This window comes from Tachypleus tridentatus, chromosome 11 (genome assembly GCF_004210375.1).
Source record: "Tachypleus tridentatus isolate NWPU-2018 chromosome 11, ASM421037v1, whole genome shotgun sequence".
Taxonomy (NCBI): domain Eukaryota; kingdom Metazoa; phylum Arthropoda; class Merostomata; order Xiphosura; family Limulidae; genus Tachypleus; species Tachypleus tridentatus.
The window spans coordinates 70,158,785-70,176,306 of record NC_134835.1 but is presented as its reverse complement, the minus strand read 5'-3'; the positions used below and the strand labels follow the sequence as shown (position 1 = coordinate 70,176,306).

The 17,522-nt window shown below is 33.1% G+C and overlaps 1 protein-coding gene across 5 annotated transcripts in view; it reads right to left on the bottom strand.

Annotated features, from left to right (window-relative positions):
- The window catches only part of LOC143232408 (zinc finger C3H1 domain-containing protein-like), a 106,542-nt gene that overhangs the window by 24,844 nt on the left and 64,176 nt on the right, over positions 1-17,522 (bottom strand). For 4 of the 5 annotated variants that reach the window (XM_076467835.1, XM_076467834.1, XM_076467837.1 and 1 more), the window contains 5 exons: positions 15,618-15,815; positions 14,608-15,009; positions 12,546-12,724; positions 6,534-6,654; positions 6,006-6,199 (listed from right to left, as the gene is read on the bottom strand). In XM_076467835.1, coding sequence (XP_076323950.1) covers positions 6,006-6,199; positions 6,534-6,654; positions 12,546-12,724; positions 14,608-15,009; positions 15,618-15,815 — 1,094 coding nt within the window. Of the gene's footprint in view, positions 1-6,005; positions 6,200-6,533; positions 6,655-10,279; positions 10,402-12,545; positions 12,725-14,607; positions 15,010-15,617; positions 15,816-17,522 lie in introns of those variants that run through there. The other variant, XR_013017524.1, reaches the window with a different exon arrangement.

Here is a 17,522-nt window from a genome sequence, read left to right as displayed (position 1 = left end):
TATGTATGGAGGTCTCGCAAAACGCCATACCTCCATGTTGTGTCGTAAGCCTTCTCAATGTCAAAGAATATTGATACAAGATGGTGGCGTTTGAGAAAGGCTTCTCTGATTGATGTTTCAAGAAGAATTAGGTGGTCTGTGGTGGAGTGCTGTCGGCAGAACCCACACTGGGTGGGCGAGAGGAGGTTGTTTGATTTGAGGAACCAAACAAGACGAGCATTAACCATCCTTTCTAAGGTCTTACAGAGACAGCTCGTCAAAGCAATTGGATGGTAGTTTGAAGGAATCTTGGGATCTTTCCCTGGCTTAGAGAAAAGTAAAATAATAGCCTGGTGCCAGTCATCAGGTAAAACATTCTCCTGCCAGATCCGGTTAAAGACAATCAAAAAGACATCAAAAGAAGCAGGAGATTGATGGTGCAGCATGTCATAATGAACATCATCAGGTCAAACAGATGTACTGGCAGACCAATGAAGGGCCATTTTCAATTCCACCAGTGTAAAGGGACAATTATAGTCAAAGAAACAGTCATTTGGAAAGGAAAGAGGTGAATGCTCTGTCCGAGTCTTGATGGCCAAGAAGGTAGAGGAACAAGCAGAAGTGCTAGATACCCGGCAAAAGCTTTCACCAAGAGTATCAGCAATGCTCTAGACATCAGCCACCTCCTGACCATCAGAGAGTAAGATCGAGAGGGGGACAGAATTGTAGAGCCCATTAACCTTTCGAATCCTGTCCCATATGATCTTGAAACTGGTGGTAGAAGATATGCTAGTGGTGAACTTAATCCAAGATTCCTTCTGGCTTTGACGTCTTACCCACCTAGCATGTGCACGGGCCCGTTGGAAAGCAACGAGGTTTGAAAGTGTGGGATATCTATGAAAAGTATCCCAGGTCCATTTTTAAGCCTTCCGTGCTAAGTGGCAAGCAGAATTCCACCAGGGACGAGGATATCGTGGAAAACGTGTCAAGGTTTTAGGAATACACTGAGCAGCTGCTTGTATAATACAGCCAGTTACCGCTGCCACACAGTCGTCTATTGATGGCTGATTTACGATGGCAGGATCAAGTTCTGTGAGAGCAGTGAAAGTGGACCAGTCTGCCTGATCCAGCTTCCACCGGGCCCGTGGGTAGGGTGGCATCGCTCACAGCCAGTCTCTCTTAAAAGGCTAGGAAAATGATCACTGCCTAGTGGATTACTGTCAACCCTCCATGAAAAATGAAAGAATAATGAAGGGGAGCAAACTGAGAGATCAATAGCAGTAAATGACTGACTAGGTGCATGAAAATAAGTGGAAGAACCAGTATTGAAAAGAGAGAATTGTGATCAGAGAGCATACGCTCCACAGAGCGACCCCTTCCATCAATAGCAGCACTTCCCCGGAGGGCATGATGTCCATTGAAGTCCCCCAGGATAAGAAAAGGAGACAGCAACTGTTCAACTAGAGCATCAAGGTCTGATTGATCATATGTCTCTCCAGGGGACAGGTAGAGAGAACAAACAGTGATGGTATGACCCAAGGAAACACGGATGGCTATGGCCTCCAAGAGTGTGTTGAGTGACAAAGACAAGGTGGGCACATGCAGATCAACCAATAGTGACACATCTCCATGTACTCGTCCATCACACAGCCTGTCATTTCTGTACAGAGAAAACTGCCAAATGGTGACTGTATCAGCAGGTTTGAGAAATGTTTCTTGTAAGGAAAGACAAACAGGATGGTAGGAAGCAATCAGTGTTTTGATATCATTCAGATTAGAACGTAAACCTCGACAGTTCCATTTTATCAAGGTGGCCATTTTTAATGTTGGGTAGGTGAAGTGGCTGGAGAACCCTTCTGTCTACGACCACATCTTTTTTCCTTATTGTCCTTAGTCGGAGGAGGTCTATCAACCTCCATGGATCCTGCCCTGGCTCAATTGGGCAGGTCTTTGTTATTGGAAGGGGAATCCAGTGACTGAGGACGCGAACAAATGATTGTTTTGCCTCTTGGGGTGGGAGAAAAAGATGTATCAGAAGAAATGCCTGTATTTGAAACTGAAGGATGTGGATCTTGAGGTTTGTTGGAATGTATGGGAGGAACAGAGATGGGTGTGGAAGTCGATTCGTTTACCTTTTTAACCATAGAGGTCAAAAGGCTTTTCATTTGTTTTGAAAACGATTCTCTTGGAGGCACAGAGAGATCTGTCTGCACTCCCACTGTAGTTGTGGAATGATATGCAGCAGCATATGTCTGAGATGGAGTGGTGGGCAACAATTTCCAAGCCTCAGAATAACTAATGTTATGTATCGTTTTCAAAGGTTGCACCTCTTTTTCCTCCAACCATTTTGGGCAAGAACAAAAGTAGGAGGGGTGAGAACCATTGCAGTTGACGCAATGTGGGTCCATGTCACATTTATAGGCATCGTGGTCCTTGCCCCCACAACGAGCACATGTCAGGGAACCACGACATGATGTCTTTGAGTGGCTGAATCTCTGACATTGGAAACATCGGAAAGGGTTTGGAATGTATGGTCGAACCCTGCAAATGAGATAACCTGCTTTGATGGTGGCAGGTGCAACTGATGAAGTAAATGTCAAAACGAGGGTATTTGTTGGCAGTGTAACTCCATCTTTGTGAGTGGAGATGCACCTCACTGCAAAAACTCCTTGAGTGGAGAGACCAGCAAGAATCTCCGACTCAGGGATGTTCTTCAAATCCCTCTCAACAATAACTCCTCGTGAAGAATTAAAAGTAGCATGAGGTGTAACCTCAATAGGTATATCCCCGATTGCCTTTGATTTCAAGAGCAGTTCACTGTGTTGGGATGTGGATGTTTCAACCAATATATCTCCAGATCGAAGCTTCTTTACTGACTTTGAAGAGCCAGCAAGTCACTCTAGTCCCTTCTGAATAAAAAAAGGGGGACAATTGCCCTAAAGGTTTTTCCGAAAGAGAATGTAATATAAGAAAATGAGGTACGTGTGTTACAGATGTTGAAGATTGCTGTTCAGTCTTCAAGATGTGGTCACTTACCCATTGACTCTTTTTTCACTATTTTATTTAAATTTTTTGAAGGAGGATTCATAGAAAAAAAGGAAAATTTTGGTACCCACTGACCCTACCCACCATGGAGCCCTACGAGGGGACGCACAACAAAGTCATGCAAGGACAATGCAGCAATGCCAGGGTTTCATGAGCAATATACCCAAACACCAGCATCAGGCACAATGTCCACAACACCCGTTGAGAACTTCCAACACTGGTACTTGATTGACTCTAGCCCAAGTGGATTGGCCGATTGACCCAAGGGGGGGGGGCACCCAAAGGCCGCCCGTCTACAGGAATTCAAGGCCAAAGTGGTGTGTTAGGGTTGGACCCCTCAACCACCAGGATCCTCTCCTCCCCTTCACGGGTCGCCACGCATGGCAAACACGTGGGTGGATGTTGAGATCCCAGAGAAGGTAGTCAGTTAAAAAAAAATTTTTTTTTTTCTTAGGATGTCAGGTGTATCACTGATTTTCTCAATATTTCTAAATTAACCCATTCACTACAGGCTCAGTATAGTATACACAAGTTCATCTACACATTTAAATATTAAGAATTAGCACTACAACTTTTAATACAGTATGTATCTTAAAATTTCCTAGACTTTTAGTAAATATTACAGTATTATGTGTACAAAGAATCAGATATCTTAGTAAAATATTCTTTATAAAGATTTGTTTGTGAAAATAAAATCTTTTTCATTACAAGTCTGAGTGCAAATTGAATTCATAGTATGATTAAAAACTATTCTTTGTCCCAAAAGCTTCAAATATTATTTGCATAATTTCTATTATCTCCTAAATACATTTCAGACATTTGTTTCCAGTAACACTTCATATTTTATGTTGTGTTCTAAACTCTGTGTGGGGTCTGTCACTTGTAACCAACCTTGTAAACAAAAAAATAAATATAAATTTTCTTTTTGTGCTAGAATGACTACATATTATAACACAATACAAATGTTTAGTCTTACATAGACTGTCTCATAACCCTTCTATTTCATATATTTTTATTTATTTTATTATAAATTGACCTTCCAGTCATGCCTAGCTGACATTATATAACTGACATTGACACAGTGCACATGCACTAATGCTATATACCCAATAATATAAAGCTGACCTTTAGTCTTTCCTGTCTTGGCTGTGTTTTAGTATGCAGTATTTTGTAATATACAGTCAAATTTCAATTATTACACATTACACATATGTATATAGGTTATAACTATTTGGTATTAAATTATTAACAATTATCTCTTCTTGCTATGACCTTTATGCTCAGTTGCTGCTGGACATTGGTTGCTAAGCCTTTGAAAATCTTGCACATGGTTTGATTTGTTTTGAATTTTGTGCAAAGCAACATGAGGACTATGTGCACTAGCTGTCCCTAATTTAGCAGTGTAAGACTAGAGGGAAGGCATCTAGTCATCACCATCCACTGCCAACTCTTGGACGACTCTTTTACTGACAAATAGTGGGATTGACTGTTGCATTATAATACCTCCACGGCTGAAAGGACGAGCATGTTTGGTGTGACGGGGATTCAAACCTGCAACCCTTGGGTTATGAGTCGAGTGCCTTAACCATCTGGCCATACTGGGCCTTTTGTATATGGAGGTAATTAAATGTGTTTTTACACAGAAACATAACCACAAAAGTACAGAAGTACAATAATGCCATAGAAATCCACTATAATTTAAGTTTACTGGCTAAAATCTACTTGGTTTTATAAAACATGAAACTTCAAGCAGACTAAAGACACAATCTTCCTTCTTGAAATCATGGTTCAAGTGAATGTGGTAGCCTTCTCACAGATTAAAATGGCTGAGAAAACCACTCTTAGGACATTCTAAGCTGTTGACTGGTTATTCCTATGTCATACTGTAGTAAGAGTATACAAGGGACTATTTAAAAATATGGAAAGAGTTAAATAGGTCCACTATGTAAGATTCAGTACATAAGCCATATCTCAGCAAAATACAAAGATACAAAGTTCTTATTTTATATTCTAGCTTTTCAATATTAATGATTTGAGTTCCTAATTTATACTAAACTATATACTTAGTATTTTGACAATACAAACACCTAATTTAAAATATTACTGCCTTCAACATACGTGACTCACTCAAATCTGTATTCAGATGTGTTCTTTTAATATTTACTTTTGAATTATAATCTATAATTTGACTCCAAACTTGTCAACTTGAATTCATTAATAGTAGTACAATAAAATTTTGAATCTAAGCCAACAAAAACAGTGACATGGACTTTTACCTGTGACCTATCGTGAAAGAGTTAAACCAAACTAGTGTTCAAAATTAGCTTTACAGTTGTGTGGTTAATGTTCTAATTGTTTAAAATGATACAATGAATAAAAAGTAAAAAAGTACACAGTAAAAATGACAAGTTTGTTTGCAATTACCAAACTGCATAATTATGCAAAAATTTCTCTTATACAATTCATACTTGTATTTGTATAAAATTAGTATGAATCAATTAATACCAGTATATCACATTTCAGTAACACTTGTTTAACTTATAATATTCTTTTAGATTAATTATAATTTGGAATAATACTGATAAACAATTCCAAAGCAGCTTCTAATATGCTATAGTGTATAAAATACTCAATTTTAAATTCTGTATACTGTGAAGCAGCCATTTTAACAACAGTTCCTTCACAGCATCAATCATCTAATTAGAAATAAAATTAAAAATTTAATTTTCCTTTCACCTTATTTGAAAAACTAATGTTTTTAATGGATAAGAAATGTGATACAACATCATATGTAATTTACTGACCAAGAATGAATCTGATTTGGGAAATAAGCTTGAATTTTAATTACAAATTACTTGTTAAATGTTGTATGTAAACTGTGTGTGTGTGTGTTTGTTTATATGTAGTTACAACAAAATGAACTGTACTGAATATTATATACCACCAATAAAACCAGCTTTCTGCTTTTGGATAACACCCACCTGTACAATGCTTCAGCTTGGAGACAAAATGAGCTTGAACTACCATCTTCATGAGGTATGATAAAATATTCCTTTACACAGTTATACAGATACTCTTTGACATTTTTCTTGTTATTCTTACTGATTTCATACAGTGCTGCTGCATGGCACAAGCGAGGATGATAAGAAAGACTGGATATGGCCTCCTGGAAAACCTTAAGAAAGCAACATATATGTCAAACATACTGAATAATTACTGCAATTACTTTTCTTCCTACTATTCACCACAAACCCTATCAAAAATGTTTATAACTGTCAAACTTCAATCTGATGAAGTAAAAACATTAAGATACAGCATCAATTTGTTATAAATGGAGCTTCTGTTCATAAAAGTTGGTAATTAAAAACAGATTGAACACATTAAAAGCTTATTTTTAAATATCAACTTTTTTAATCTTTAAATATAACCATTACAAATGATTGAATGTATTTCATAGTTTTGTTTTAAGTGGTGCAAAATTTTCATGTCATTATTTAAAAATAAAGTACCTGTTGTGTTTCAGCATCCATTGACTTTTGTGCATACAATCCTGCCAATATTAACCACAGATCTACTATTGTTGGGAACTCTTGTAGCAGCCGTTGACAAATACAAACTGCTGAGCTAAACCTAAAAGTAATACATTCACAGTATATTTCTTCAGTGTGTCAAAAAAATTAAATACAAAAATATCAAATTGCAACTTACTATGACAGGGGTGGCCAAACTGCCACTCGGGAGCCACATGCAGCTCTTTGACATACTGTGCAGCTTGCAGAAACATGCTGGCTGAGCTTCTTTTTGTGTTATAATTAATATAGAAGGAAAATAATTTTTCAAACTTTATAATTATTTACCAGGTATAAACTGAGAGTCCACTGGATTAAAACATAAGTTTAAATGTTCATGGTCAGTAAATATATTTAAGAATTAAAATCCTAATTTTAATTCTAAATTTGACTCAGGAATTAATGAAATCTCAGATCAACAAGGATTACAGAGGAATTGTGCTGGAGAATCGGTAATTGTACAAGCCAGTTCTGACAGTGTTAGTGTGTGGCTGTGTTGTGGGCAGTGAAATTAGCGGAGTGTTAGTGTGATACTAGATGATGCAGAATTTGGTTGCATTGCACGTATTGAAACTTATAGTTTCTTTTCACTTTAATTTTTTTAGAAGTGTCTGTGAAAATTTTGTGAAGGAAGATGGTGTCATCGAATTGTAAGAAACAAAAGTGTGAAGAAGAAAATAGAAATGTTAAACCAGTGTAAAAGGAAGATTTTGCATTCACCATTAAAGGAGATAAACCTTTGCGTCTTACCTGCAACATGTTACTGTCATTACAAAACCAGTAACTTCAAATGCCACTATGAAACAAATTACAGAAAAACAAGTTAAATGCGTTAAAATCATCACTAAATAGCCACCAGACACTGTTAACAATATTCAGTAAGGAAGTTGATACAACAACTGAAGCTAGTTTTGTTATATTGTGGAATACTGCTCACCCTAAATGCCCATATCCTGATGGCAAATTTGTTAAGAATATAGCTGAAGTTGTTGCAGTGTTAGATCCATGTAACACAAAACGTCAGCGACTAATAGCACAAACTTCAGCTTCAGGCCACACTAGAGAGAGGCGTATCTAAACTAGTGTGTTGCAACAGATGGAGCACCTGCAATGGTGGGGAAAAATGCAAGATTAACTGCACTTATGAAAAGTGATCCCAGCTTTCCAGAGTTTCACCCTCTTCATTGCATTATTCATCATGAACACTTGGCAGCCAGATACTTCAAGTATGAAGATGTTATGAAATTTGTTCTTGAAACTGTCAATTTCATACACTTAAATGGGAAGACCCATTGACAGTTCAAAAATTTTATTGAAGAACTGGAGCTTAAAGATAAACCCAGTGATGTCTCTTTCTACTGCATTGTGAGGTGGCTGTCAACCAGCAATGTCTTAAATAGGTTTGTGGATCTGTTGGGGCCTATTATTACTTTTCTTGAAGAAGATAAAAGATTCTATCATCAACTGGGAAATGGTGAATGGAAGCAATGTCTAATGTTCCTTAGTGATATAATAAATCATCTACAAACCCTCAACTTGGCACTCCAGGGGAAGGATAAGGTGGTTTCTGGTCTTACTCAGACAATTTTCAGCTTTCAGAATAAAATACTTTTTCAAAGAGAGATATTGTAAAGAAACTTCAGTTACTTTTCCAATCTCAAAAGGAGAGTAAATACATTCCGTGACATTGAAATAAAAGACCACAAACTGGAAGAATACAAAGATAAATTACAAGGACTGCTTGATAATTTCCTGAACAGGTTTGAAGAGTTGCAGAAGCTGAAGCTTTGGTTTGTCTTTCTTGTAAATCCATTCATGGTTCATGTGATCACTAATGGTTGTTCAATTCTCACACCTCTGGTAACAGAATCATCTGCTTTGGAAATGGAACTACAGGAGGACCTAGGTCTAAAGATGACCCATAAATCCCATTCTATAATTAAGCTCTGAAAGCAAGTTCCAGAAATAAAGTATTCTGAAGAAAACCAGTGTGCAACTCACTTCAATTTTCAGCACAATATACTTCTGTGAATCACTGTACTCTGAAATGAAGTTTGTGAAGTCGAAAGAATCATGCAATCCTTAGAAATTAACATCTGATGGAGCTAATTTGTACAGCCTTACAACATATCAGCTGAACTTTCAATGACTCACAACCAAGATGGAAACTCTCAACATCTCTAGTAACACTAAATAGCCTGATAATTGTACCAATGTCTGTTTGTGTCAGAGAAATATTATAATGAGACTAAAATTTTGTAAGGTAGTATCTGATTAAAATATCTCCAATTTCATTGTTTTACATATTTTCCTGTATATTTTGACCAGATATTTACTAAGACAAATAAATATCTGTTTTTACCCCTTTTATTTTTGGCAGTCTCATTTAATATTAATGAAATGCAAATTTGGCTATTTTTCTTAGTTGTTTTCATAGTTCATTACCGTATTAAGTATGCTCAATACAGTTAAAACAATAATCAGCCACAATTTTGAAAACATTTGGTATATACATATCTCTGTGTGTGTGTGTGTGTGTGTGCATGTGCATGCGTGTACTTTATGATTAATGAAACTACTACAAATTAACAGCTTAAAAACTACATACATGAATAAATATTATTACGTACATATAACAATAAAAACGTGTGTGTAATATATGTCCTAGTCTAGCAGCTCTCAAACATCTGAAGTTTATCTTACGTGTCTCTTACGTTAAGCAAGTTTGGCCACCCCTGTACTATGAATACCAACATTAGTTTCAACATATTTTTAAAATGTACAAATATTCATGGATGCTAAATAAAAGTGATAATTTTATTTTAACATGTAATTCATACTTCCCTTGTACAAATATAAACTGGGGAATAAAATGTTGGTTTAAAGTTTTTCACATTTATTCTCTCATAATATAAGAGCTCAATCTGACATCTTTCTGAACCTACTGAAATTCTACTATATTCTAATCATATTTTATAAGATACAAGATGATAGAGGCAAACACCATCAGAGTTCCTGATGAGAAGAAAAAAAAACAAGATCAGCCAAATTAAACAGAAAAAAGGAAAGTCAGTAGTTTAAAGAGGAGTCTAAGGTGGTGTCACATTATGAATTATATGTTTGTTTGATGATCAACACAAGTATTCATCCCAAAAAACAATGAAATCATAAAGAATTATCATTTATTTCCATGAAATAAAGGAAGGAAAAAACAAAAGAATAAAAAAGAGTTTAGAAAAGAGTGCACTTTTCTGAAAAATGTAGCCAAAATTGCAATTTTCAAACAATCATAAAATTTTGAATATTTATACCTTAAAAACCAAAAACAACCTCAAAAAATTTTTTGCTACTCTATTTTAGTACCAAATACCCTATTTCAGTGTTCAAATTCTGCAGTTAATGTTCTAATGGCTACTGGTAAAAATATCAGGAAATTTTGCCACTTTGAGGTGTCCCCATTGCTTTAAATACCTTTAAGCATGCATTGCATTATGCCTATACAATAACCAACTGAGAACTGTGGTTTTGAATTCTACTTACTCTCTAGTTAAACTATCACAACAGCAAAAAAAAAGTCACTAGCTTTATATAACTTAAAAATTTATATATCTCTATATTCAAAGTTTAACAATATGTGACAAAGAATAACCACCTTTCAAAATGTAAGTAGGTGTAGAAAATAATACCTGGAAACTTCTGGTTAGTGTTGCAGTCTTCCTACGAAGATGTACAAAGCACTAGAAAAAACTCTTGAACTTCTACCCCTTTTGCAACAAGTACTTCTTTCAACACTTATCTGTGCAAGTCACTGTGTTACATTCAAAGTTAAATTCTTTTATTCTCAATATACGTAAATGAAATTCATATTATAGTGCATATTATGATTCAAAGTCTTATGCTAAGTTTTAAGACCTTTATTTCAAATCTTTAAAGTTCTTAAAACTTCAGATGTATTGTCATGTGACCCACTTTACTATGGCACTCCATATTTTCAATACTACTGTGACAATTGTGTAGATATATCTCTAAACTAAGATGCTTGCATAACCTTCCAACTTGTACATTTCAAAGTTCTATGAATAAATGCAGTAGCTAAAACTAAATTTTTTTTTTTTAACTTTGATAAGCGCCACACTTACCTTCAAAAAATTTGTTTGAGCTTTGCAACCTACAAGTAGGTGTTACACATGTGTATAGATATAAGAGCTTATTTCACACAATAACTCAACAGTTATTTTGAAAACTGGCCTGCAGCTTTTGTCATAGAGTACTTGTAACTGACTGTACTACTGTTGGTTGCTTGATCGACTACACAACTAATGGTTGTTTCTTACCTAAATATGTTATGGTTAGAGAAACAGTAACTTGTATTTAGGTCTTACTTTTATATTGTTGTCACTTATGTATTAGTTATGTTTAAAATACATAATGGAAAAGTTTAAACATTTTTTTAAATATACATTATGCTTTGTAACTTCTCAATTCACACAACAGTGTTATAATCTAAATACATAATATATATTACTTATCATTACAAGCTTTTACTCTCATTCACACATTTACAACTGTGTGTGTGTGTTTCTCTAAAAGTACATTTTTACGAGGTTCTCTTCCCACATTTCAAATTATGCCCACAAGTTATTGAGAATGAAAACCGTTCTACAAACTTTCAAAATACAACTAAAAGCTCAAGTATCAAAATCTTTAAATATCTTGTATACTTCATTCACACAACACAAACAATTTAAAACACAGCTCTTTTCATATTGAATATAACCTTTAACTAACCAGGTTAGTTTTGCAAAATTTATTTTAGTTAGCTTTGAAATGTGAGGTTAGGGTATACTATGGGGTGTAAGGTGAGAATACTTGCCTTGTCATTTCTGATGGGTTATATTTTAGTTCACAGAATAATTATTGGTAAAAATCAGTTAACTTCTAATACATAGAAAAGCAAGAGCTTTTTGGTAACACAATATATAAACAATAACTTTATGTCATGTCACTTAGCAACAAAAGTTTAACCAAGTACTGTTATTTGTGCATGTATTAAAAGTATAAAATGAAGCTCACAGATAAAAAAACTGGATGTGTAATTATTGATTTCTAAGTTTCTCAGGAAGAAGAAAGGTCCACTTTTCAAAATCACTTGGGTTATATGGTTTTTATCCTTTTAAATCAAGACTTCTTAGATTATGTGTTTTTCTACATCATGAATATTTATTTCTTAATTTAGAGTGTCTGTTGATTTTTTTCCTTTTTACTAGAAATTTTGGTGATATAACAGAAAACAGTTTAATTGAAAAATGGCTTAAGAATGAAACTGTATTGATAGTCTCACTTTTATGATAAAGTTTATGCACTTGGCTCTACGCTAGGTAATTCCACACTATGCCTTTACTTTAGACTTATTTAACCAACATTCACTACACTTACAGGGTTTTAGAACGCTTTCACACAACTCCCTTGCACCCTTGCCATTTAAATCATAATGGGCATACAGTAATTGAACTATTCTATCTGAATGAATGTATTGTGACACACACTGGCTTTCATATGGGTTAGTGACTATAGTGCAAAAAATACTCTACATAATTCTATAAAACTGTAAAACACTCTTCCATGCAGCCCCCTTGCATCCCCTGCCACTTAAATCATAATAGACACACAGTAATTGAAATATGCTATCTCAATAAATATACTGACACACACACAGGTTTTCATATGGGTTAGTGACTATGATGCAAAAAATATACTACATAATTTTATAAAACTATGAGTTAATTAAGTAAACATCAGTCTTACTATGAAGTATTTAAAATCATTACAGTTCATCTTACTGTATCATGTATAATTTATAGCTGATTATTATAACAAAACCTATTTGAAAGAACCAATACAGACATAACAGAAAAGCCTAAGTCCTAAAGTAAAAAGTAATGTTTTTTTTACCTATTGCAGTTTATTTCAAGAAAGATCAAATTTTGGTACAATGGTAAACATATCTCAATGTTTCTTTTCCTTGACGACCAAGAGGAACAAGAATGTAAAGCATCTTTAAATAGTTTTAAGAGAGAATTGTAGGATGTCTGAAGGGGTGAGTGATGATGCCAGGGAATCAAGAAGGGATCCTAAAAAAAAATGAAATCTACTCATTGTTGGATCTTTCTTGTTTTGAGTTTAATAATATCACAGAAAATTATACTGAAATAAATACTCTATACGTCTGTAGTTAGCAAAATGATTTGTCACAATATACTTATTACTATCATATGGTACAATAAGCTTTCATCTTTACAAGTTGAGAATAAAACAATAAAGAAACTGAATAATGTAAAATAAGGAATGAATATAGAAGTTTTCCAGTAATTTATAACTACAGTAAGAGTAATATAAAATGGTTTATTCTTTTCAGCATCAATTCAACCACTTCTCTATTTACACTTATAGAACTTAATTCAGCAACGAAACTACTTAAAATACAAACACTTCAATCCTACAGCATGATAAATCATTTATCATTTTTGATCTCAATTAAATTTGTTAACCAAATTCAGATTTCAGAAATTCTTAAAAAAAATACAATAATAGGCTTTATGATATCAGGCACAAGCCTACTTTGTTATAAGGTATTTTCCAACAAAAGGTCATGCATATCATTAACTCTACTTGAAGTATATATTATACATATCACTATTTTATTTATAAGTTACTTCCACAATTCTTTAGGAAATTGTGTGTTTCAAAAATAATTATTTTTCTTAAATTCAGGACACTATTAGTTTGAAATTTTATGCAAGTTTTTATAAAATAAAAAAGTATCAAATAAGCAGGAAAACAAATAAAACTGATTTATTCCTTTACATATCTTAAATAAAAAGAATATATTTAGATTGATAGTGCACAATCACAAAATGTTTGCAAGTATCAACTAAATTTACAAACCACATAAGGAAGAAAAGAAGCTTTATGGCACAGATTGCAAGATTAACTAGCTTTAAGACAAAATATTAATGATTTTGTTAGATTTTTAAACTTTGAAGTTGTAAAGAAAAGAAACAAATTAAAGTTTAAAAATTCTATTGCAACCAGTTTCAAAAATTCATTGTTTCAAACAGTCTGAACTAGAAATAAGCACCATGTAAGAAGACCATACACTTGCAGTTTTGTTGTGAATGGTGACTAATTTTTATCTACAAATACAGGAAATTCAAACATTTGTACAACCCAAATAAAAATATCAAAATAGAGGAAAATAACATACATTAAAATTATTATGTACTTTGTTTTTTACTTCATCACAAGTACGGTTTTTAAAAGGTTTTCTTTTTGTATGTTAATTGACCTTGTGAAATATATGATAATGGGCAATAAGAGTTAACTAGAAAAAAGTAAAGCACATAAAAAATTGATATTTGAGAAAACCCTATAGCAAGGAATGGAAACACCTTCAGTTATTTCATGGTGTAAAAGATTAAAAAAAAACAGTTCTTAATACATGTTCATACTTCTTTGACCAAAAAAATTAAATATATGAAAGTACTGGATAATATCTGGTCTGTCAATTGATCTACAATATTCCAGCCAAGCTCTCATCAATAATGATCAACTACTTGACAAGACATATGCCCATATATTTAAAAGCAGAGTCTTGAGCTACTAATAAATTGTATTTGATGACTGCATATTCTATAAAAGCTTATAAGAGAAAAAACTATTGTTTGTTGATGTGCATTAATATTTAACACCACATTCAAATTCAAATAAAAACAATAATGTATCACATTATTATTATGTAATAATAACTGCAAATATTATGTAATAAGCTTTTATTACATTTAATATCAGTTTAGAAACAAATATACATTTGCATACTGAATTGTTCCATCATACTATTTTCATGCAATGAAGTTTAAATTGTCTATTTGAAAGCATGACTACTGTAATCACAAAGTACTACATTTAATGACAAAATCCATTAGTCTACAATAATAATAATAATAAAAAATCTCACCTTACAACCCAGTCTACCTGGTGCATCTTGATCAATGGGAAAAAGAAAAGATGGGAGGCTATGAAATTCAATAAGATGAATATAACACATCCAAGCTAAGCAAAGGTCTTCTGGCACCATCAATTTTCTAAGTGGGTTGTATACATTTGTAACAGGCATTCTAGAATATTGGCCAATATCATGCTCAGACATCATGTTTTCTTTATATCCACAATTATTTTCAGTTACAGGTTCTTCTTCAATAAAAATTGAACTATTATTATTGAACTGTTCACCACAGCTATTTGAAAAATAAGATTCATTTTCAGACTTCTTATCATTTATTCTTAATGAGGGCACTTGTTCTTCTAAATCACCTTCAAAATTAGACTTTTGATCTTGTTTGTCAAGTCTCAGAGTTTTCTGTAAGAAGTAAAATATTTTATTATTAAGATTCTCTTTAATTAGAATTTTTTTATTCCAGTCTCAAAACTTTAAATAATTAGTCTTAATAAGATTTTTTTTTAAATAAGTAAATGAAAAGCAATGTCATTAATGGCTCAGAAATAATCAAGACCATGTAATACAAAGTCTGTGTGAAAGCACATACATTTATTTGAGACAAATACAAAAAACAATTTCTATCAGCTAGTTATTTTAGCAACTACAAAATAAAGTAATAATGGTCAATGACCTTAGCAACAGAGTCAACATGACCAGATAGCACAAATCTTACTCTCCTAATAAATCTTTCTATATTATAACCTCTTATAGTGGATAAAGATTAAATTATACCATTAAATATAGAAATTTTCTAAAGAAATATACACATGCTGGTTGTTGATACAAACTGCAAAACCTTAATAACTTTAAATACATTTTTGCCTATTGTTCACTTTAATATTTTTGAAACAAAACCAACAAGTTATGAGTAAATCCAATCCTTAAAAGTTAACAGGTTTCATGTATGATTCTTAAGATTTCAAAAGTTCACAAAAACTATTTTAATATCTAGATAAAAATGAAAATACCTCCAGGAAGTCTACAGCATTTCTGTAATGTCCACTTTGAACATTTAATTGTGACTGAAATAATAACACTTCCAAAATGCGATGAGAAAGAGTACTTTTATCTGTATCAGTCATTTGTTGTTGCTCCGAAAGTAAAAACTGGAGAATTTGGTTGCAAATTGCTTGTTTCTCATGATATCCTTCAGCTAACTGAAGATACTATGTAAGTTGTGGAAAAATATGTATGAGCAAATATAACTGTCAAACATACAATATGATTTTTATTGATAAAATTAAATATTTAATTATCTTCAAATTTACAAATAACAAACATGAAAATGGAAGTGTTTCCTGAATTAACAAAAACAATGGTTGAATAAATTCACTAATATATAGAACAAACCAATAAATAGTAAGGTACATTTAATATTAGGTGACATTCTCATTCAAAATATTGGAAAGTTGCCCAGGAAGTTACAATGAATGGTGGTTAGATTTAAATACCAAACTACCTGTAACTCACGGTTATACCACAAGTATGTCCTCAAAAATTGGTAGATATAAAGAGAATAACAAGGGGAATACGTAAGAATTCCAAGGGGTGACTTTTGGAAGTCAGATCCAATGAATGACCTACACACACCACTCCTTTGCAGTCTTTAGTGCATGTTCCAATATTGAATAAGTAAAAATACCGAAGGTGTAAAAGGTAGACACCGAATGGATCCCTACATATATATTTTTGAGGGGGGAAGGGAGAATAACATTAAAATGTTAAGTTTGATTTATGCTGTTCAAATCTATCGTTACGAAAAGCAGATAGACGTTAGAGACTGGAGAGTAGCAGTCAGATCCAAATGTTAACCCCTATCTGATATTCTCCAGGTAACAATAACAATGCACATAAAATTTGGATGATGTCGATCAAAAAAAAGGGCATGAAAGGTAGTCACCCCTTGTATGAGGGCAGAACGTGGAAACAGGTTCAAATGCTAACCTCCCACTAATACTATAATAGGCCCTAAGGGTACATGTCTAGCTTGACTGAAAATGGTAAAAAGATAGGCAAGAAACATAGACAGACAGATAATATTTTATATAATGAGAATAAAAAGACCAACTTCAGATAGTTTTACTGATCTCAGTTTATCTTGACTATACCCAACTCTTTTGTGGAGGGTTTGTTCTCATGAACCAGCCCTGTAACAATTTTGCACTTGTTACAGTTTTCATACTATAACTTTTAATACAATAAGTATATTTTCACAAAATTAAACATAACACTTCAGTAAACAAAATATCATATTTTTAAAGTAAATTTTAAGATTTTCAGCAATGTCTAACTAACACTGCAGAATTTTCAATCACAGTGCATGTGTGTTACAGAATTGGATACAATAACACTGGCAGTTACAAAGTGATTTGTCTTGGCTTCTTTCTAATGGACTAGTATTTTGTTAAATAGTTACATTTCAATTATAATACATTACCTGTGAATATATATTGTTACTATAAAAAATTAATTCTTAAATTTCAGTTATTTTTATAAAACATTAAACAGCAAATAAAGAAATGTAGAAAAAACAACTGTAAAGGAAGTTTGTATGCTAAGCCTTGCTGAATTTCACACATGGAGTACGTAAAACAAAACATCTCTTTCAGGTTTTATATATGCATTTGGAAATAACAAAAAATTATAGGTTACTCTACCAGTATCACAGAATTCCAGTGTAAATTCGACTTACCAGTTTGGCTTTATTTTAGTCTAAAAAATACTGTTTTTTGAGCACCATTTTCACTTACTCTTTCCTTTTGAGAATAAGAACAAAAAAATAAAAATAATGGGACTAATTTTGGAAAATAAACACCTAAAATAGACTGAGAAAACCATGAGGAGGGATTCAGAGCTTCTGATTGTCTATAAAT